General features: G+C 40.6%; 1 protein-coding gene across 2 annotated transcripts in view; it reads right to left on the reverse strand.

Moving 5' to 3' along the window:
- SNX14 (sorting nexin 14) overlaps positions 1 to 23,688 on the reverse strand; it is a 75,982-nt gene that overhangs the window by 34,250 nt on the left and 18,044 nt on the right. Inside the window, exons 7-17 of one of the 2 annotated variants that reach the window (XM_045010757.1) lie at positions 19,608 to 19,692; positions 15,074 to 15,230; positions 13,032 to 13,107; positions 12,085 to 12,129; positions 11,917 to 11,997; positions 11,639 to 11,753; positions 10,247 to 10,402; positions 9,817 to 9,941; positions 4,204 to 4,262; positions 2,240 to 2,266; positions 55 to 187 (exon numbers count right to left, since the gene is read on the reverse strand). In XM_045010757.1, the coding sequence (XP_044866692.1) occupies positions 55 to 187; positions 2,240 to 2,266; positions 4,204 to 4,262; positions 9,817 to 9,941; positions 10,247 to 10,402; positions 11,639 to 11,753; positions 11,917 to 11,997; positions 12,085 to 12,129; positions 13,032 to 13,107; positions 15,074 to 15,230; positions 19,608 to 19,692 (1,059 nt within the window). The remainder of the gene's footprint in view (positions 1 to 54; positions 188 to 2,239; positions 2,267 to 4,203; positions 4,263 to 9,816; positions 9,942 to 10,246; positions 10,403 to 11,638; positions 11,754 to 11,916; positions 11,998 to 12,084; positions 12,130 to 13,031; positions 13,108 to 15,073; positions 15,231 to 19,607; positions 19,693 to 23,688) is intronic. The other variant, XM_045010758.1, reaches the window with a different exon arrangement.

Raw genomic sequence — 23,688 nt, forward strand, 5'->3', positions numbered from 1 at the left:
TTCTGGAAAACAAACAGCCCTGAGATTTAGGACAAATGTAAAATTTCTACTCACAAAATCATCCTCTCCTTCAGTTAAACCATAGTTAGGTAGCACAGCTCCTTCCATTGTGTTGCTCTTGAATACTCCTCTAATTTTGCTGCCTAATCTGCTGATTGCAAATGATTCTCCTCTTTTCTGTGTGGCCCTAAGGATTATACAAAAACAAAATTCACAGTACAGGGCAAATTGTAGTACTAGCCACCATATATAATTTAGAGATAAGAGTGAGCAGTTGGATGAAGTATGGAACAGATGTGTAGGTTTACACTTTTTAGTATTATAGATTCACTGTCTTTATTGCTTATTACAGAACAATTTAAAATTTATCAGTAAAATTCATCTGCTAGGGAGGAAGAAAATGATTTTAAAAAAGCATTTCCAGGACATGGACTAAAATTTCAGCTATCAACTAACACTGATGTTCTTATTACAGCATTACTTTGGAATGAAACACACAGAACAATCTATTTTCATAACACTAACTTCCTAAGACAACTTTTTTAATTAAAAGATTGCAAGGAATGACAATAACCTTTTCAGCAAGTGATTATAGCAACACAATAGTCTGGCATCAAAGCGTTCATCCATATTTGTCAAGTACTGCATGTTTAAACACACTATTTTCTTTACAAACATCAAGGCATTTATACAGACACATGTGATGCAAGATGGACTGTGACTTAATTCAAAGCAGCAGGGAGAGTAGGCAGAAAGCCAGGCAGGAGGGTCAGAACTTACAAAACATGAAGGAAAACAGAAGCAGATGAAGACTCCTAGCTCAAGAAGGCAATTGGCCCTAGAGATGAAGGCTTGATGCAAATTTAAGTCTTGTTCCAAGCTAGAACTACTTATGATAAAGAGTATCCAAAGGCAGAAAGTTCAAGTAAAAAGGGCAGAGGCGTTAGGCATGAAGTCTGCATTCTTCATTATAGACACGTTACAGCACACCAATGCATGCACGCCATATATACTGCCCTTACACCAGACCTGAAAAAGAAATCTTTTATTTCTTGTACTAGAAATGTACAAATTAATAGTCTAAACAAACCCTATTGGGACAGGAGGGGACAAATTCCTGATGAATATAGCTATCTGAGGTTTTCATAAAGCTTGTTACAAATCTGTAAGATGAACTGCAAAACTGAAAATTGTGAAAAAAGTGGATAGCTTATTTGGGATTCAAAGAAGTAATGAACATTTTAACAAACTAAAAGCATTCAATGTTTATTTTCTAATTATATTTGCTTATAATTTTGCCAAAGTTTAACCATCTGTACTGAGTTTTTTCATATAGGCGTCTGCCTCAGGCTGAATTTTGTGGAAGCAGTTGGCCAAAACCGTTCTGCCATTTCCAAGAACGAGGCTAGAGGAAAATGTATTGTTTTGCCAATGTTAAAATAATTGAGAAAATCTAGCGCCCCACGTTTTGGAACAGGAACTTGATGTTTGCCGTGGGGTTTATGTCAGGGATGTGACTTTCGCTGTCCCTGACAAAATTTGGCCCAATTATAAGTCTTCACCAATCATGGATTGAACCTACTCAGCAGAGACTTGCTAGAGTTTCATAGTTAGAATCTCTGAAGATTCCATCAGCACTGAGCATGATCTAGCCCAGGGCTGCTGCAGGCCCAAGTGGAGCTAGGCACCATGACTGAGAGCATAGAGCCTCTCTCTCCTGTGCTCTCAATGACCCCCTGTTGTGTGCAGGTAAAGTGGAGGAAGGAGCTGCCTGATATTCTAATCCAGTGGACAGCACAATTTTCTTTTCTCCCCTCCCCCATTTTTTTTTTTTTTTGAAGTGATAGGATCTGGAAGCCTGTGACAAGGAGCAAGGAAAAAACTCTGAGTAAAGTCTACAAAATAACCGGCACACTATCAGCAATAAAGCTTTGAGACATACTATGCTAAGGTTAATATGAGAGAACAAAATAGGTAAAGGCCAGGAAGATTTTGTATATTTTAATATTTGAGTGTATGAGAAATAGTCATTAAACCAAAACCAATACACTCTTTGCTAAAAACTTAGAGAATGAACATGCAATTAGTTTGCTGTTTCAAATGAATTTAGCCCAAAAAGAGTTTGCATGTATTTAAAAATGAAACAGTCAATGTCTGTGATAAAGGCAGTATGATGCAGTCATGATAGATGCAATTTAACACTAACAGGCAACAATTATGGCACATTATCTTGACTTACCGAAAGTCATCCAAACTCAGGCTACCTCTGCAACAACAGGTACAAGAAATTACCCCACAAGGAGAGAGAGTCCCAAAGACAGAGACAGATTTTTTTAAAGCAAAACCAAACAGCCAAGAACTTTCATTGCAATTAGCATGACTGCTGTTATATTTATACAGGTCTCTATCAATTTCCAGACAAATATTCTCAAAATATCATGTAAATATCCAAAATTTACCAAAGACCAATCAATACACATGCATTTGGTTGGGATAGTTGCATTTGATTTTTAGACCCCAATTCTGAAAACACGTAAGTGTATTTGTGACGTTAAGCATTTAAGTAATTCCAGTGGCTTAAAAGGGACTACCCTCATTCCTAAAGTTAACCATGTACATAAATGCTTGAAAATTCAGAATCTTAGGATGTAATTCAGGTTTGATTCATACAGAAATTTACCCTGCTTGATAGAGGCTTTAAAGAAAAAATGTTTTCTGGGAAAAATCTGTAGACATTTTATAAAAGAATTAAACAGTTTGTAAAGAACTTTAAAGATGCAAAGGGCTTTTTATGTTGATTCAGATTTTAAGGATCATTTAATTATGAAGTCTGACTTTTTGCATAACATGAGCTGTAACATTTTCCCAGTAATTCCTGCATCAAGCACAATAACTTGTGGTTGAACTAAAGCAAATTCATGCTAAAACCAGTAATAACCAATAATTTCTCTTTAAGAACATTGTTTCTGATATGCAGGAGCCCTCATATACTGGATAGACAGAGTACAGGAAGAAGACTACACTTCTAACAGTGTTTTAAAAACACCAACTCATTCTACAATGTCTCAGACTGTTCTTTAGTCATGTTACTTGTGAAACTTGAATTATGTTCAGCCAAATGGAACATGAAACTGAAGTATAAATAGTACACAACATAACTTGACAATGATATTGGCCACCATTTTGGGCCTCCACTTGGCAAATTGGTACTGTATTTTGTTGCGTTTCTGATGCATTAAAAGCCAGCATGTTGACATTTTTAATATACTTTTCTGTATACCTCTGCCACATAGGAATAAAGCAGGTACGCCCAGAGGTTTGGGAATCTGGGTATACTGTATGGTTTTTGTTTTTTTAAAGCTTAGCCATATTGGAATCATAAATAATGAACTTAAAAAAAATCAGAATTGAAAAGATATTAATTTTTTCTTCCCAAACCCCAAGATCATAGGTATTTTAAATTAAATCAGATTCAGAGCTTAAATGTGTTATATCCATTAAATATTAGTGGGAGAAATTGTTACAGTTCGCACAGGATCCTATTGAGCTGAAATAGCTCACATGGCTGGTTTCTACAGTTAGTGGAAAAAGTGATTCAACATGGAAGTCAAACACTACAGAGTCAACTTTCTATTTTGCGTTCTCCAAAGCTTTCTGTGTAACTCACTATTGCCATGTTATCTTAATGTTATTGGGCATGTCCTTATTTTGAGGGGTTTTTTCACTCTGACATATCAAAAATAAAGGATTATACTTCTGAATCTCATACCATTTTTTAAAATAAAAGAGCAATAAAAACACTTTAAGCGAAATATTCTTTCACGTATTACTTGCTGCTCCTGTAAGTAATCTACAAATTTAAAACTAAGTTTAGAAATCTAAATAAGTTAACATTGAACAGTACTTTATTTGACAGAAGATTCAATCATATAAACCAGGGATCAGCAACCTTTGGCACGCGGCCCACTAGGCACATCCCTCGTCCCGCGCCGCTTCCCGCAGCCCCCATTGGCCTGGAGTGGGGATCCACAGCCAGTGGAAGCCACGATCGGCTGAACCTGCGGACGTGGCAGGTAAACAAACAGGCCCAGCCTGTCACGGTGCTTACCCTGGTGGGCCGCGTGCCAAAGGTTGCCGATCGCTGACATAAACATTTTAAAACTTTCAACTACGAAAATGTATTAAAAGGTTTAACACACCTACCTGCTAAACCTTGAATTGCGTGTTGGGGATTCAGCGCCTCTTAAAAGCTGCCTGAAATACTAAAATAGAACAGTTAATATGCAAGTAAGTGCTGACTAAGTTTTCTATTTTTTTCATTCTACTATCTCTTTACTAGTAGTTTACAGCTGTAAATATCAATAGCTAATTATGTTTCTTGCTTCTAACTTCACATCTGTTGAGTATTTAATATTAGAAACACTATACAAGTCTCTGCAGTTGAGATAATGTATTTCATATAAGACTACTTACAATCATCAGTTCTAATGAATTTACAACATAATTTATGCTTTCCCAAGGGCACCCTAGCAGGGCTTTCTACTAAAACTATGTCTTCACTATAAATATTGCAGCACCACAGCTGCACCACTGCAGCAGTGCCACTATAGCGCTTCACTGTAGACAATCACTATAGTGATGGGAGGAGTTCTTTCATCACTGTAATTAAGCCACTTCCCCAACAGGTGGGGGCTAGATCAATGGAAGACCTACATCATAGGTTAACTCAGCTCAACTATGTGGCTTGAGGGACTCTTCACACCCCTGAGCAACGTAGCTAGGTCAACCTAACTTTTTAGTGTTGAACTGATACGAGTCCTGAAGTGCTATTACAGTCTGAAAAACAACTAAGAAGAAAATTGTGTTCTACATGTATTATATTTCAATTAGTTCTAAATAGAAATTGCAACTATACAAGTAGAAAAAAAGCCTTTTTCTAAAAGAAAAGTTAGTGCTGCAAACTCAACTTAATATCTGAAAAGGAAGTTTTATTCTTTCAGGCTCTTGCATCATCAAAAATTCTGGAGCTGGAACTAACAGTTCTGTTGATGTGAAAGCCACTAAGAACCTAGCTCCCTTTAGGAGGCCATTTCTATTCCACAAACTTATGTCGATGCAAGTTATGTCATCATAAAGTTGTCACCGTTAGCACATCACTTGTGTGACTGCGTACTTGGCTCCTTGTATTGGCACTACATGTACTCACAAGAAGTGTTTGCACTGATGCGTGGTGCAGAGCACCATGGGCAGGTATCCTAGTGTGAAACCCACTACAGTGCAGCACTCTGTCTTTTGGAAGTTTTGGCAGTGGTTGGTGGGGCCAAAACAAGTTGCACAGGGGTGACGAGGAGCGTGAGGTCAATTTTGCAGTGTGCAACTGTCTCCTCCCATAATGTCATCTGTAAACCATAATTTGTGCACCTTTTTTCCCAAAATTCCACAAACTCGCATAGCCCTCCTCGCTGCCCACCATCTCTGACAGAAGCATGAAGCCTATACAGCTCTGCACTGCCATGAGTGTTGGAAAAACAGAGCACACAATCATGAATTATTTGCAGAGCTGCAAGAAGAACCGAATTGGTGGGGAACAGGATGATTTCTTGGATGCCAGATTGCTGTGGGACATAGTGAGAACCAATTCAAAGTTGCTGGCATTCATGAAGTAGCTGCAGATAGGCCCAAGAAACCATCACTGACTGGTGGGAATGCATCATAATGCAGGCTTGGGGGGGACAAGCAGTGGTTGCAGAACTTTTGGATGCACAAGGCAATATTCCTGAATCCGTGTGCCGAGCTTACCCCAGCCCTCTACTGCATGGACACCAAAACGAGAGCCGCACTGACAGTGGTGAAGCAAGTGGCAATCATGTTGTGGAAACCTGGAATGCCAGAGTGCTACCTGTCAGTCAGAAATCAATTTGCAGTCAGGAAAAACACTGCAGGGGCTGTTGTCATACAAGTGTGCAGAGCAGCCATTAATTGCCTCCTACTGCGCAGGACTGTGACTCTCAGCAACGTGCAGAATGTAGTGAATGGATTTGTACCAAAGGGGTTCCCAAAGTGTGGTGGAGTGATAGATGGCATGCATATCCCTATTTTGGCACCAGGACCACCTTGCCACAGACTACATCAACAGAATAGGCTAATTTGCTATAGTTATGCAAAGCACTGGTGGATCACTGGGGGTGCTTCGCTGACATCAATGTGGCTAGTCAGAGAAGGTGAATGATGCTTGCATCTTTAACACAGAACTATTCAGAAAACTACAAGCAGGGACTCTCTTTCCCAACAGGCAGATAACCATTGGGAATGTTGAAATGCCAATAGCAATCCTGGGAGATCCAGCCTAGCCGTTGTTCCCCTGGCTTGCGAAGCCGTACACCAGCCATCTCGACAGCACCAAGGAATGATTCAACTACTGGTTCAGCAGGTGCAGAATGACAGTTCAATGTGCTTTTGATCAATTAAAGGGACACTGGTGTTGTTTATTCACAAGATTGGACCTCATGAGAAAAATATCCCAATGGTTGCGGCTGCCTACTCTGTCCTGCATAATATTTATGAAGCAAAGGGGGACACTTTTCTGCTTGTACGGAGGGCAGAGATGGAGTGCTGTCTGCTGAGTTTGAACAGCCAGACACAAGGGCTACTAGAAGAGCTCAACATGGAGCTATACTGCTTAGGGAGGCTTTGAAAGACCATTTTAACAGTGAGCCACAGAAATGTATTTAGTTGTACTTTGTTCTACGTCACCTTGCTCTTTTGTGGCCTGTTACGAATTGTGTGGTGATTGCTGTATATTTAGGAATATAACATTGTCAATACATCTATTAATTTTGTTTGTGTTTTATCCTGTGAGTTGTGTCACACTGTTAGTAAGAGGTAATTGATTACTTTCAGACCTGTTAAGCACTCGGTAGCAGATGGTGCAAACTAATAAAACAACAGACATTTATTTTGTAACAGAATTCACTGTAAAGAAGAAATTGTGAAATTTTAAAACAAATCTATTTAAAAAAAACAACTTACTAATACTTAAGAGAACAGAACTGATGAAGTAGACAGAACATTCATGTCCATTTCAGCTATTCCTACGCCAACCTTGGTTTTCACAGATCAGCGTACACAAAGCTGTGACTGTCTTTAATGTCCGCAGGGTTGAGTAAAAGAAAAAACGTTTATTTAACTACAAAGAGAGAGATTTTAAGTGAGCACAAGTAATGATGCATAAAAGTTAGAAATGGTTATAAGAAAAATAAAGATAAAATGCTCCCTAGTGCCTACCTTAACAAACTATACTTGATTCAAAGTGGAGTCCTTACCACATCCTTTTAGCAGCATTACTAACCAAATTTTTCAGGTCAGGCCCCTCCTCAAAGTCCAGCAGCTGTTTCTCTGGTATTCTCAAGTAGAAAGAGTGAAATGGACAGGGAGAGAGAGGTTTGACCCTCTTTTTATAGTTTCAGTCCCCCTTTTGAAAAGCATTTCCAGCTGAGCATAAGGAGACAGCATGTCTGGTGTGGAAGGAGGCTTCCTGATGGGTTCTTTCACCTGTGTATGTTCAGAAGTAGTTTTCCTCTTGTTTCCTCTCTTCCCCTCTTTCTGCTTGATGACTACATTTACTGCTTAAATGCAAATTAAGGCAAACACTTTCCTTTGCTCAGGACAGCCCTGTTTGATGACTTCTCCCTGGGGCTAACATCATCATACAGGGGAATTTTATAACTTCACATACGAAGTTCCTACATATATTTTACCAAGATAAGATTGACCTTTGAGTTATTAGCTTTTAAATGATATCTTACAAGGCATGTTTTGCACAAAGATTATTACAGTAGTGTGTAGGTTGTGAATACACCTGTGCATTCCATCATGCCATCCCAAGTCCTCTTCTTTCTCCTTCTTATTCTGGTCAGACGTTCTGCAAGTATGGAGGTGGAGTCCCTCAAGGCTGCAATAGCAGCAGCTGCAGAAAAATCACAGAGATACCATTGTCAATATATTTACTACAGAAAGCAAAACTGCAGAACTCACTCCCCCTGCTCCCCTGAAATTTTAAGCACTACATGCTCATTCTCACTTTTGTTTGCAATTGCTTGTGCATGGCACGTCACAGCATCAGCCATTGTGAGTATGGCCAGCTGGGGATGAGGGAAATGAGGAGGGAATTGCTTGGTTGCATGAAACTAGGGGAAAGCATAGGGGAACTAGCAAAGCATAGGGGAACTGGCACTGAATGCTGGCAACATTTTCCACAGGCATTGGTGATTTTAGCTGATACCTCACTCCTGAGGGTAACAAAGGGAGAAAGAGCACAGCTGCTGCTAGCATCCTGAAGCTGCCCGGGCCCATATGCCGCTAGCGTGTGTACTGCAATGGTGTACTGCAAAGTTATTGCTAACTGGCATGGGAAAGTGTCCTATCGCAGAAGAAGAAATAAGGCAGTCATCCCTAGAAACCTTCAGCAGAGGAGTACCTCCATGAAAGTTTCACTGAGACCTCTCAGGAGGATTCAAGGGACATCCTAGGTATGTAAACAAACTGCTTCACTTGGTCCCCCCTGCCTAACTATAGAGAGGATTGAAAAGCAGATAGCAACTCTACCTCTCTTGATTGTTCCATTACCTCTTCTAGCACAATTAATCAAAAGTCAAAAGCTGTGTCCTCCTATTGTATGGGGGCGGGAAGGGGGGGAGGAGGAGGAGGAGGATGGGAGTGGTAACCCTGTAATGAAAAAAATACACACTTACCTGAGGTTCCTTCCCTTGCATCAGACTTGACCATGCTCAATTGGCAGGACTGTGATGGATCCCCCGTCGCCTGTCCCACCTCCTCCTCCTCGCTGTTCATGACCGAGGCCTGGGACTCAGGCTCCTCGAAGGTATTGAGAGTGTTGTGCTAGGCAGTAATGGGGTCTCCGCCAAGTATGGCATGCAGTTCTTTGTAAAAGTAGCAGGTCTGTGGCTTGGCACCAGAACGATTGTTGGCCTCCCTGGCCTCCTGGTATGTCTTCCACAGCTCCTTGGCTTTTTAGATAGCATTGCTGCTGGTCCTTGTCATACCCATCTCCTGCATCCCTCGAGCAATCTGTCCATGCTTTTATGGATGGTTCAGAGCTGTGTCAGCACAACCTTTTGTCCCTACAGGCCCAAGAAAGCCAATATCTTCTGTCCACTCCAGGTAGGAGTGTGTCTGGAATGTGCAGCTGACATGGTCAGCTGGGCAGCTGCACTCAATAATGGAGAGTTGCTAGGTGTGATTGCCAAGCTGGGCATTCAGGAAAAGGAATTTCAAAAATTCATGGGGTTTTAAACAAGGCCGGGAGGGAGGGGGGGGCTTTCGGTCCCTGTGACCCATAGGAGCGGAGTTCACAATGGTGACCAGAGCAGTCAGCGTGAGGCACTGTAGAACAGCTGCTGGAGGGATGTTAGGATTGATCTAGATAATGCAGCATCTACACGTGCACTACATCAACCTCCTTAGATTGACCTTGGCTCAATTCCGCTCAGGGAGGCAGTATTATTATGTTGGCCTAATGGGCAATTTACATCAGGGTGAGACAAATTTAAACACAAACACAAAACTAGGCCAACACAAGGCAGCTTACATCGACATAACTTTGTAGCGTAGACCAGGCCTCGGTTATATTGGCTCTACCCTGATAATAGGAGTAAAAAATAACAAACCTATTTTTACCAGTTAAATAGATAAAATTTGGAATACATACAAGGAGCAATGTTTAAGCTGTCACATTTACATTGCCATTTGAAAAAAAAACTGTGCTTAAAGGCAAGACTTCAAGTCTTTCATGCTTACCTCATCACTGTGACAGAACATAGGGGTAAAGACATTCTCTAATAGGGAAAGAACATGTTCATATGCTTCAAAAAGGCATCGCATCGTTTGAAGTTTCACAACATCTACATATTCACCTTCAGCAACTGCAGAAAAAAAAATCCGGTTGTGAATATTAATTGGATGTGCCATTGTTGTTCATAAAGTTTTTCTGACTTTTACAGGTCTCAGTCTCAAATTAGTCTGTATAAATATGCAGGGGACATCCAGTGATAGGAGATAGGAGTATATGCATTCTTGAACACCACTGGTTTGTTAATGAGGTTGTATGGTTATGATCAAATTAAAGTTATTTATTATTTGGATCGACTAGGATTTTTTTTTAGTCTGACAGAATGCTTTATAGATTCCAGTATAAATTCTTGATCATTCCTTTCAATCTCAAACTTACTTCTTTGAATCTCTTCCACGATAAAAGGATCAAATCTAATTTTGTCAATACTTTCATCCAAACAATAGGTTTTGTAGATTTTCTGCACCTCTTCATGAAGAGACATTTTTTCAGTATCTGATAATTCTGGTTGCAAAATTCTGTCATTAAATTCCTCTGGAAGGTGGGGGAAAGAAAATGCATTTGTTGATCAAATTTAGCTAATATAAATGGTGGCACCTTAAAGTAGCACACAGGTCAGCCATCAGGGTATGTCTACACTGCATTCAGGATGTGTGATTGCAGCATACCTGAGCTACCTTTGATCTAGCTAGATCAAGAAGAGCTGGAGTAACAACAGTAGTGAAGCCATGGTAGTGCAGGTGGCAGCACAGGATAGCTCTGTCTGTGCAGGAACCTGGATACATACTCGGGTGGCTGCTAGCTGCCTTGGTTACATCTACACCTGCTGCAATCATACCTCCCAACACCAGTGTATACCCTCAGATACCTTTCCAGCAGATATGGCTATACATAAAACCTTAAAATGGTTTTAAAACTTATGACCAAGCTGATAAACTGCATTAAAGATTTTGGTGTTAAGTTGTATTAATACTTATGGTTTAAATCTAAAAGTTATATAAATTGATCCATACAAATAAGAGCTGCAATAAAACTAATTATTCCCTTCCACAGTAAAATTCACAATCACCCTTTAGAAGATTATGGGTTACGAACATTTTCATTATTTCCCTTCCGGAAAATAATCTCTACAAGTGAGACTTCTGGTTGTGCCTCCTTGCTGAAAATCTTGCTTACAAACCACAGCCATTGCCCATTCTCTACCATTTGGTTCTCAAATGAGTGCTTAGAAAGCTGTGTAACAAAATTTGAATAAGTAATGCCAAAAGGGACACAGCTGCTGAACAAGTTTCAACCTCCTTTACATCCTGCAAAAAAGGAAAGCACACCCAGAAGTCAGAACTTTCAGAAATGGCATAAGTTAGAACAGAGATTCTCACAGAATTTTCATAGTCTGCAGTACATCTTTTTAGAGCGATTGTAGCAATGGTAAATACAATAGTTTTCTTTTAAAGGAAAATCAAGATATCCCAGGCTTTACACTGTATAATTGACAAGTGCATTTTATTCCTTGTGATGAACATTTTTTAATTAGCCTTCTCAACTAAATAGAAATCCAATTAAATGCAAAAAACCCACAATGAAGCAACATTGTTGCCAAGTTCAGCATTAAAATGTCAGGAAATATCTAAGTAAAAACTGAACACAGAACCTCAGCTCAGTCCTTTGCTTCGAGATGCAGTCTTTGATTGCAGAATCCACTAATGGACCAGCACCTAAATCATTGTTTAAGTTCAATGAATACACCTAAGCATACTAGGATAATCTTACCTACAGTCAGACAAAACTGCAACACATGTACTGCCCCTTCCTGTTTCAGAAAGTTCATGAAGCGAAACAAAAGATCTTGCTGTTCTCTAATCTCCCTCAATTCCAGCTTCAGGACCTAAACATGAAGTGGAAAATGCAGTTAGCTTGGAGGATATTTCTCAAGCTTTCATTAAAATAAACCTTTTCTAATAGAAGCAATGAAAAAAGCACTGGTAATATGTACAGCACATATAATACTTATTCAAAATCCGTATATAGTGAGTATTTTCTTCACTTACAGATGGTTTTTTATTGCGAGGGTCCGCAAATTTCTGCAAGAATGGAATCAAAGAAGCAGCCGGCTCAGTTGCTTTTTCAGGCTGTAGAAAGAGTGTTGACCTACTGAGTAAGATTGACACTGACATGCGTGAATCAATTATAAATGTTCTCATTTTGTCAGTACTCACTGGGCTATCATCAATGAATTTGAGAAGCAAATGGTTGACAGTATCCTAATGGAAAATACAAACAAATTACAACAAACCAATCTGTTTGAAAATCATTCCATTGCCATCCCAGTTTCTAGCAATACTGACAATTTTCATCTCTTAAAACTGCAAACATAAGCAGAATAATTAAATGATTCTAGCAATTTCTAGATTGACACTTGAATAATCTCTATATCCAGATTCTTAAATCAATGAACTTCCCAAATGAGACATGCACAGACAAGTTCTCCATCTTGCAAAGATAAGAGCTCTGTTTGTCATTTTATGCCAATGCAGGTCAGGTGAGTTACAGCAGACTACAGGCAGTTCCACAAGCTCAACTATTCTTTGCCTGCAGACAAGCAGTATTCAGACTGTTTTGACATTTTCTTCCAATTGAAAACCAAAGATCAGACAAGTGACTTTCTATCTAAACTTTATAAATGCAGTGCCACTTATCTACATAAGCAAGAAGTAAACAAATTTGCATCTATGGGGAGTGGCTTTTAGAAAGGCCTTGTCCACACAAACATTGTAACTGTACCAGTGTGGATTAATTTATATAGTTATAAAAGGTACTTACAATGGCACAGCTTATTCCATACACAGCTATTGTAAGTATAACTATTCTGGTAATAAATCATACCTCTAACAAATACAAAAATCAATTTGTAGACCTAGCCTAAGTGTTTTTTTTATTAATGTAGCCAAATAAACCATTAAAACCAAATTAACACTGCATCACCAAAAAAATAAGAGGATTGGGTATGGGGTTATTTTTCTCTCTCTAAACCATTAAGCAGTTACCAATGATAAAACCAATGTGAAGTACTTGTTTCACTATAAAGCACCTCGTCATCGGACAAAAAGGAAAACAATGATAGTCAGAGTAAACAAAAATTATTTCTACTGCTCCAAAATCTCACTGGGTCAGCTAAGAAGTCCATGGAGGGAAGGAAAACAGAACCAGACAGGATCTCTCTGATAAGCAATGCCAGGGATCTGAAAGGGAAAAAAAATGATATTACATTTTCATAGTATCTCACATTATTACATTCATAATTTGTAATGGGATGAGATAGGTAAAGTTAATATTTTTGTATTAAAATGTATTTCCTAGTTTAATAAAAACATGTTATTTTAAAGATATTTCAGCACTCCACACATTCAGAATCACAAGATGTCTAAACTGATTCAACACATGGAAACTAAGGGGCAAATACTTATCTTTTCACTCAACACCTCATTGCTTAATTCTCAGCACTCCCTTTTAAAACGGTCATGCATGTGTTTGGAAGCGGGTCCTTATCTCAACATGCAGGTTGACTTATTTTCAATACTTAGACTCTGCTGACTACCCCATCCTCCTCCTTTAGTATTTAAACACAGGTTTTCTATTGTGCCAATGAAAGAAGTCTAGATAAGGATCATGTAGATCAGGGATTGGCAACCTTTGGCATGCGGCCCGCCAGGGCCGGTTTGTTTACCTGTCGCGCCCGCAGGTTCGGCTGATCACGGGTCCCACTGGCCACAGTTCGCCACTCCAAGGCCAATGGGGGCTGTGGGAAGCGGCGTGGGCCGAGGGACGTGCTGGCCGCTGCTTCCCACAGCTCCCACTGGCCTGGAGCAGCAAACCATGGCCAGTGGGAGCCACGATCGGCCAAACGTGCGGACGCAGAAGGTGAACAAACCGGCCCGGCCTGCCATGGTGCTTACCCTGGCGAGCCGCATGCCAAAGGTTGCCAATCCCTGATGTAGATTCTTAACTCCTTCAGCTGGGATCTATATATATTCTTTCTATAAATCCTTCCATGGTACACTTCGACAACCTAAAACAAATGTTGCTCTGAAGATGAGATGCTTGTGAAGCAGGTGGTCCACTGTTCTATAATCGATGATGTATCCAAGCACAGCTTACAGAATAAAAGCCTATGTAGTATGAGTGAGTCTGGAGAAAGGGGGGTCAGATTTCAGGAGGGATGTAGTTTGATGCCACACATGGAGCTCAGAAATCCAAGTTAGTGGCCAGCCTGCTACCAGTTGAACATTTACCGAAACTTGCTATACTGATAAGCAATTTTATACTGTTATAACTGCACCACATTAAGGGGTTCCACTGATTTAACTAAATTGTTTTTTTCAACATATTCAGTTAAATTGGTGCAAAAACTGCATGTATAGACAATGTCTCAGACTTCAGTGCTGCCACCAATCTATGCGAGCACAGCTACCGATGCCTGTCAAGCTGTCCCTTCCACCCCAAGTCACCAGCTTGCATTAACACCTCCCATACCTAGAGTCCAGTTTTCAAAAATCAACATTGTGTAGGAACTGGACGTAAATTCACGATGCATGCATATCTCACCAACGCTAATGGGAGACTCATACAGAACAGCAAAAATCATATCTTTTAGCTTTAATAAAGACATTGGTGATTTCCAACTGTAAGAGTGGGTAAGTTGTTGAGAAGCAGCTACTTTTCATTGCTGTTTCCTGCATTATGATCACCATTAGTATACTGAAACAGCATTATCCAGTCCAAATACCTTGTGATCTCATTAGCTTCATCTACTTCAGTGCACCCAACAGAACCTTTCCAACATTTAGAACGAGCATACTAACATACCACTGCAGGAAGCAATAAATTATTCTTTTTTTTTTTTTGTATTTGGAGTTTCACTTAAGACCACTAGTGTAGAAGCAAGGAAACTGAGCAAGTGCTGCTACTCCATCTCAATTCCTTTCCCTTCCCCCTAGTTAACAGATGCCACAGAAATATACAATCAACAAAAACATTAAGTAAGAATTCACTCTTTAAATTACACTTAATATGCTTGGTACTTACACAGAAAATAAATTCAAAGTTCAAGCTGACACTGTCCTTCACCCACTTTACTACCATTAAGAATTGCAGCGCTACATGGTATGCAACTGTTGTAAATAGTACAACTTCTAATATATTTGATACCTGCAGTCTGTTGCCTTTGGGGGAAGAATATAAGGGAAAAGAAGTTCAGTAAGTTTTCTTAAATAGTGAAGTTCATCTCTTCGACTCCTGAGAGCCACATGGAGTTCTGGTCCATATTCTTCTAAAGCAGCTTGCTGTAAAAATTCTGCATTTTTCACTGCAAGGAAAAAAAAAAAAAAAGTTTAGCATGTTCTACTCTTTTCCTTCTTACCCTTGTGAAATAATGGGTGAGGAGATTTCTTTCCACTTCAATATGTGACAGCAGTTTTTAACCTTTTTTCATCTGCGGACCCCTAACAAATTTCAAATGGAGGTGTGGACTCCTTTGGAAAACTTAGACATAGCCTGCGGACCCACAGGGGTCTGTGGACCACACATTGAAAACCACTGATACATGACATTATCAAGGTAATATTTTTAACATGTGCCCAGGTGTCGAAGATATACAGTTATTACTTTGTGTAAGAAAAAGACACCTGGACATAGGCTTTGAAGCATGGCTCTACTGTGAAAAGACTACATAAAATTTCCACCTTTTTCTGTAAAAAATAGTAACTTGTTCACTAGACCAATTCAATATTGTATAATTTTCAGGATATTTTCGCTTACCATTTAGTGGACAACTTATGCCTGGTTTGATTTTTAACAATACAAGAGCTTCTCTCCATTTGCTTTTACCTAAGTTTCACTCTCCAAGGCTAGGCTCTTATTTATTAGTCTGCTCTAAATATAATTTGGAAACATCTGAGACTAGAACTTTTAGTTATGTGATGTGTTTCCTACTTAACTTATACTCCAAAGTTGCTTTGGAAGCAAGATTGAAGCAATACATCTTTTGTGCTGCTTTTCACTGTGTTTAAATTAAAGTTGACCAGGGACTATTTTGTCAAAAGTATAGCATTAAAGTATTCACATATCAGTAGCTGTTCTGAAAAAAAAAAAAAAAGAATACTTTATTGCTAATTAAGGTGTGGAAAAAACATTTTATAATCCCTTTAAATCACTCTAAGTGCCAGGACTGGGTTGTAATAAGTCAACACAACAAGGTATGAAATAATTCAACATAGGCCCTGTGTCAAGAAATACACTAAAAATGAATTAATTGCAGAACAGAACCTGTGAATTAGAGGGCTACAGATAGGTGCATTTAGTTTACTAGAATCCGTGCACAAAACAAATCTCGGTTAACGTGTGACTTCACAATCACAAATTATGAAAGTGAGTCAATTACTATAGATCCTTATACCACCTGATGAGATGTAGCTAACTGGCACTGCTGAAAGCAGCAGGAAGAGACACTCTGGAAACTATAAATAAGGAGCCAACATAGGAGATGGTAAGGAGCAGTCTGAAATAGAGGAGAGGAAAAAGGGAGAGAAAGAGACCTTGGAGATGAAGGGTGTAGAAAGAGGAAAAAAGAAAACAATGGAAAGAGGCCAAAAGAGAACGGGAACCAAGGCAAGGCTTGAAATCCAGATCTCTGAACCATGGTGTTGTATGTAGCAACACCTCTGGGGAAGGCTTAGGAAACCTTCACGTTACAAGGAAGGAGTTATTTTCAGCTATTTACACATTTCTTAATTTCACATTTTCAGCTGAAATTGGGTATATCTGCTCTCAATCAGAAAGCAATTTTTCCCCAAAAATCTCAAACAAACCCACCCACAATATGCCATTTGCAAACACAGAAGTGAAAAAATGCAGCTCTTCTGGTAAGAAAAAATTTTTGCAATTTTTTTTCTGAACAGCTTTAGCACCTTAGCAAGTGGCCATGGAAGCTTTAAATTTACTATGATGCACCACAAGATGTACCTTTCATTGTCTAGTGAAAGTTAGATTTGATTTGTCTATGTTATACTTAATGCAGACTCCCAACGTTCCACTGACACTGCAAAATAGAGTACACAACCCGAATGGAAATTTCCATTTAAGGGATCGTCAGGATTCCAATGGATGTACAGTAACTCCTCGCTTAACATTGTAGCTATGTTCCTGAAAAATGCGACTTTAAGCGAAACGATGTTAAGTGAATCCAATTTCCCCATAAGAATTAATGTAAATGGGAGGTGGTGGGGTTAGGTTCCAGGGAATTTTTTTTCAAATACTGGAACACAGCGATGATGATTGTGAGGCTTGGCTGAGGTGGTGAAGTCAGAGGGTGGCATATTTCCCAGGAGATGCCTTACTGCTAAATGACGAACTAGCAATTGGCTGAGCCCTCAAGGGTTAACTTGGTGTTAATGTAGCCTCACACTCTACAAGGCAGCATGAATGGAGGGAGGGGAAACAGCATGGCAGACAAAGACAGACACACACCGTGGGTGAGAGAGAGAGAGAGATGTGCATTGCTCCTTTAAGTACGCTAACCCCACTCTAAGTACACTGCCTTTTTTAAGTAGATCAGCAAGCTGAGATGGCAGCTGCTGCCAGGAAGCTCCCTCCATCCTGAGCCCTGTTGTGTGTCCCACCCTGCTCTATGGAAGATGGGGTAAGCAGGGTGCAGGAGCAGAGGGGAAGGTAACACCCTGACATTAGCCTCCTGTTCCCCCCACCCCGCACAGCAAGCAGGAGGCTCCAGGGAGCAGCTCCAAGACTGAGGGCAGGAGCAGCACAAGGCAGTAGGGGGAGGACAGCTGAACTGCTGGCAATTGATAGCCTGCTGGGCAGCAGCCACACAGGGAACTTAGGGGAGTGGGGAGCTGATGGGGGGCTGCCAGTCCACCCTGGTTCCAAGCCCCCACCAGCTAGTTGCAAAAGGCTGTTCTTCCTGCAAGCAGTGGACAAAGCAGGCGGCTGCCAAATGACATTATAAGGGAGTATTGCGCAACTTTAAATGAGCATATTCCCTAATTGATCAGCAACGTAACAACATTAACTGGGACGACTAAGTGAGGAGTTACTGGACTCACTCATCCTTAAATGAAGTGGAGTGAAATTGCAGTGTTTAATAGAGAAAGGATTGTGGAATATAACCTGAGAATGTGCATATGAAAGAAGGCAAGGTTCCGCGGTCCTGCAGAGTTTTCATTTTTCTTTTTAAAGAGCATAGGAAATTCCATACATAAAGACTACATTTAAGAGAATGTCAAGATTGCAAAGCGAAGCACTGAAAACTCAGGAATGGATGAAGTTAAGGTTGCCTGTGCCACCTTAATTCTATTCCCTTTTGATTATGCAATACAATAGTCTTTAGTAAAGTGATTACATATTACTTTTTCTGCAGAACCCGTGCTTTATTCAGGCCCCAATTCAGCAAGTAGGCCTACCTAACTTCAAGCATGCAAGTAGTCCCACCAGCTTCAACAGCACTACTCACATGCTTCAAGTTAAGCACATTCTTAAGGACCTTGCCGAATCAGAGCCTTAGTGCACACACTGGATGGTGATGTGGTAAATTTGCACAGTGAATGGGTCTGGGTCCAAAGCATCCCTACCTCATTCACTCCAATAGTTATACAATCTGCGGAGAATGAGATAAGAACCTGGTGGAGATGAAGAATGGTGGTGCTGTTAAGACACGGGACTAGAACCCCAGCTTCTAGTTCTAGTCCTGCTTCTGCTATACATTTGGTGTGTGACCACAGGCAAGAAACAGCCTCTCTATCCTCATTTTACAGATGCAGAACAGAGGTACAACACTTGCTGACCTCGCAGGGGTGACAATAAATTCAGCAAAATCCTGAAGAATAAGTTCCTTATTCAATGCAGGTGTTGGATGGTGTGTAGTAGCTAAGGTGGGGGGAGAGGGGGAAAGATGGGGAGGAAGGGAAAGAACATTCATGCCACATGTTGAATGAGGATATTAAAACAGATTTTAACTCCAAGAACTTCCCCATTCATTCGCTAGGCACTGTCTAACCTGCACATTGAGGCCTGAAGTCCGGCAGAAAATGTGACTAAGTACAGACTGTATTTCAATGCATACACTCACAGGGCAAAGTTAAGGATGCCAGTGCATTGTAAGTTACATACTTGGATTGGTTACATTTAATAAATTATGGCTGTGACTTCACACTAGTTATAAAATTAGCACTGTTTGCAGTTATTTAATTATAATTTAGTTTTAGTTTAGTTAGTAAGTTATAGAACAGTTTGGTTCAGTTAAATAATATATTCACATACACATGCATCCTTTCATTTATTGTTGCTTACCTGGAATTCACCAGGAATGTCTTAAGAAAAATATCTAAATTTTGCTCTGAACTGGACAGAAAACACATTCCTGCTCCACACTCCAGGCAAGAGATCAGATTTCTAAATTAACTGTCTACATGTTGACAGTCATAAATCAAACAAAAACTGTCTGCGTTCAGCCCTTGTCAATGTTTGGCCCTCCATCCCCAGATAAGCACCACAGCAGAAGGGGGGGATGGATTTTTTTAAAAAGTGAAGGCAACAACAGATTTGAGAATGAACAGATTAGCCAAAGTACTGGCAAATGTGAAGCATCAAAAGTTTTAGGCTTAGCATTTTAAACTTACAAACCATTTTAAATGTACAAAACATTAAGGTACATACAAATGTTTCACAATACCTTTCTGCCTGGCTTTAGCTATGACTTCTATATGTTTCATTGCTGCCTTTAGCATTTTCTTTGTTATAACAGATGGAATATCCACCTAAAATAATAAATTTTAAGTTAAGAAAAAACCAATTCTCCCTAAGTTATTAAAATAGATTACTATGAAAGGTATGGTAATGCAATTTATTAGTAAAATTAAAATACCCATCAATTCAAAAAATAAGATTTGTTTTTAGCAAATGTAACCACAGTAATTGACATGCTCATTTTCATGGTTAAGCAAGGTACTTACAATTACCAATTAATACAGTAGAATCCCTATTTTATGCACCATTTGGGGAATAAGAAGTTCATAACATTAAAAAAAGCAAAATATTGAGCTTTTCAAATTTAGTTATAGTAGATAAGGTGCATAAGTTAATTACTCGTTCAATGATAATGTACATAAATGGTAAAAAATTTATGCAGTGTGCATATTACGCTCATACATAGGCTTGGCAGAAATCAAATTTTTTATAATTTCAATATCAAAGTTCAATTTTGAGCATTTTTATTTTTATCTATTTAAATTTTCACAGTTGCAGGAACTTACAGGAGGTGTTCAGACAATGGGGAAAGATCAGATAATTATTTAACCACAGCAGATGTTGAGATTCAATTAGTTAAAGCGTTTTCTCTGTTAAAAAACCATGAATTGTCAACATCACATGTCAAAATATACGAAGTAAATATCCTTAAATAAAAACTTTAATAAGTTTTCAAGGCCCATTTTCCTTACTTTACCCATCTGCAATTTTCTACTATTATCGATGGAAATATTTTTTTGGCAGTTTGTATATGGTGAAATCAATATTTACCAACATTTATCGATAAAAATCTAATCCTTCCAAGTCTTGTTATATAGTACTGTATGTACATACTGTGCTGTAGTGTCCTGTAGTAACTAGTGAAATAAATCATTGATTTTTATTTGGGGGATAAAAATGTTTCATATAACTGGTTGTTCATTATGATTGCTGTTTATAAATTTGGGGTTCTACTGCATTTAGGCCTGGTCTACACTGGGGTAGGGGAGATCGATCTACGTTGCACAACTTCAGCTACGTGAATAACGTAGCTGAAGTCGACATACTTAGATCGACTTACTGTGGTGTGTTCACTACAGTGAGTCAACTGCTGCCGCTCCCCCATCCACTCTGCCTGCACCTCTCGCAGAGCTGGAGTACAGGAGTTGACGGGAGAGTGCTCAGGGATCGATTTATCACGTCTGGACTGGATGCAATAAATCGATCCCCACTGCATTGATCGCTGCCCACGGAGCCAGCCAGTAGTGAAGACATACCCTTAGAGTATCCAACAAAAGTCCTAAACATCTTTAGTATATTTACTATCAAAATGGAAATCTGTTGAAGTGTACATCTGCAGTAATAATAAATCTTAACTCAATCATTTCAGAATCAATTTAAATGAAACCTCAAGTTCTATTCCACAAGGGCTGTTCTGACCACTATCAAGGCAATACGCACTCTCCAGCTTTGGCTCCTGAGCATTAAGACCAACAAGGACCAGGAGCAAAGTGAAGGCCATATTCAGTCCACAGGCAGAGGGTATCCTGTGTCACTCATGCAAGTTCCTCAAGCCAACCAGCCACAGAGTTCCAGAGTGCCGAGTCCAGCCCTCCTCATGCACAAAAAGAGCATTTAGGAGAGCCAATAAAGGGGAAAAAAATGTGAGCGCTACCTTTCTGCTGACATTTCAAACCAAGACGATTTTACACTACAAAATCTAAGCTAAATAAAAATTTAAAAAATGTAATGGGTGGGATTTGTCCTTATTGTCTTGTCTCCACCCATTTTAACTTGTGTTTAAATACATTTAATCTGAGATTTAGAAATATTTATTCCAAGCAATTAAAAACAAGCAAAGTCTTATCAGCTAAGGCACAGCACTTCAAAGTGACTGAGGGCATGTCTACACTACAGAGTTAAGTCGACTTAAGTTTTGTCAATGATCATAAATCGCTTTAACAACATCGGTGGAACATGCCCACACAATGGTCCTTGTGTCGGCTGAGCATGTCTACAGTTGTTGCTCTTGCATCGACAGAGAAAGTGTTGAATTGTGGGTAGCTATCCCACTGTACAACTCATTACCCTCTGTCACCCTCGGCTGCTGGAAGCTCTGCGAACAGATCACAGTGCAGCACTGGAATGTGTTCGCTGCCCCATGATGCAGGTCTTTCTATCCCATCATTCCATGGGCTTCCTTCTTTGTTTCGTGCCGTTTTTCAATAGACCTCCATCTCTGCCTGACAGCATGGATCCTGAGCTGTTGACCATTGTGATGAGCATTATGAACACAATGTGGCTGGTCCTGCAGTATTTCATAAGCTGAGAAACAGATGCCCACCCTGATGTCTGCCATGTAAATTAATCATTCATGATTGCTGCTGACATTCATGGACCAGCTTGCCATGGTGGACCATCAGCACTAGACTCGGGAAACAAGCACTGAGTGGTGGCTGTAGACTTTCATGATGCATGTATGGGATGAGGAGCAGTGGCTGTAGACTTTCAGATGTGCAAAGTCACCTTCCTGGAACTGTGCGGTGCTTGCCCCAGCACTGCAGTGCAAGGACACCAGAATGAGAGCTGCCCTCACAGTGGAAAAGCGAGTGATTGCTGTGAGGAAGCTGGCAACAACAGTCTGCTACCAGTCAGTCGCGAATCAGTTTGGTGTTAGAAAGTCCACCATGGGGGCTGCAGTGATGCAAGTGTACCTGGCCATTAATCGCCTCCTGCTACAAAGGACTGAAACTCTCAGTAATGTCCAGGAAATAACTGATTGCTTTGAGGCAATGGGATTCCCTAACTGCAGCAGGGCAACAGATGGAACACATATCCCAATTTTGGCCCCTAACCATCTTGTACATCAACCAAAAGGGACACTTCTCCATGGTCTTGCAGGCACTCATGGATCACTGAGGCGCTTTATCATCCGCTCCTGCCCCTGTGTCCTTTCCTGGCAATCCAGCCTCAGTCTTTCAGTCTCTCTCTCTCCACGCTCTTGTTTCACTCCATGCTGCAACTGTTGACTGCAGCGCCTGGAGAAACATATACTCCTTTTGGGTCAGTGCCTTATCTGATGGAGATGCTCTGCCGGTATAGAGGAGTGTTCTCAAGGGCACATCTGCAGAAAGCAAAGAAACAATGAAAAGAGACAGTGAGTGGGTGCACTCACAGCTATGAATCACAAAAATTACATCTCTTTCTCACTGTCCCTCGGCTAGCACACAGGTCTCTGCAAGTCCCAATTATGGTTAGTTCGCGGGGAAGAGGGAAATTGGCAAAGAGGAAGGGACAAACGGTGGTTTGGGAAGGGGGTTACTTTAAGTGGCTAGGGAGCCTATTCTGAATACTGGTATCCTTTTCCACAGGCTGGGAAAGTGGTTCCCAAACTTGTTCCGCCGCTTGTGCAGGGAAAGCCCCTGGCGGGCCGGGCTGGTTTGTTTACCTGCTGCGTCCTCAGGTTCGGCCGATCGCAGCTCCCACTGGCTGCGGTTCACTGCTCCAGGCCAATGAGGGCTGCTGGAAGCAGTGGCTAGTATGTCCCTCAGCCTGCGCCGCTTCCAGCAGCTCCCATTGGCCTGGAGCAGCGAACTGCAGCCAGTGGGAGCCACAATCGGCCGAACCTGCGGACGCAGCAGGTAAACAAACCGGCCCGGCCCGCCAGGGGCTTTCCGTGCACAAGCAGCGGAACAGGTTTGGGAACCACTGGGCTAGGGTAATCAAACCCGATATCTCACTCCTAAGGGCAATCTAATATGTAAGGGAGCATCTCCTGCATGTGTGTGGCTTCAGACTGGCTCTGTATACTGCTCGCCTGTGTGCCACTTTAGTCCCTGCAGAAATAATTGCTGGGTGGCACGGCAAAGTTTCTTACAGTGGGGGCAGAAACAAGGCAGCTCTCCCAAGGAACCTTCAGCAGAGGATTGCAGAATACCTACAGGAAAGTTTCCTAGAGAGCACTATCGAGGATTCCTCAGACAACCCTGGGTACATTAACAAAATTTTCCGCCATGGCTTCACTGCAT

The sequence above is a fragment of the Mauremys mutica genome, chromosome 3 (genome assembly GCF_020497125.1).
Source record: "Mauremys mutica isolate MM-2020 ecotype Southern chromosome 3, ASM2049712v1, whole genome shotgun sequence".
NCBI lineage: Eukaryota > Metazoa > Chordata > Testudines > Geoemydidae > Mauremys > Mauremys mutica.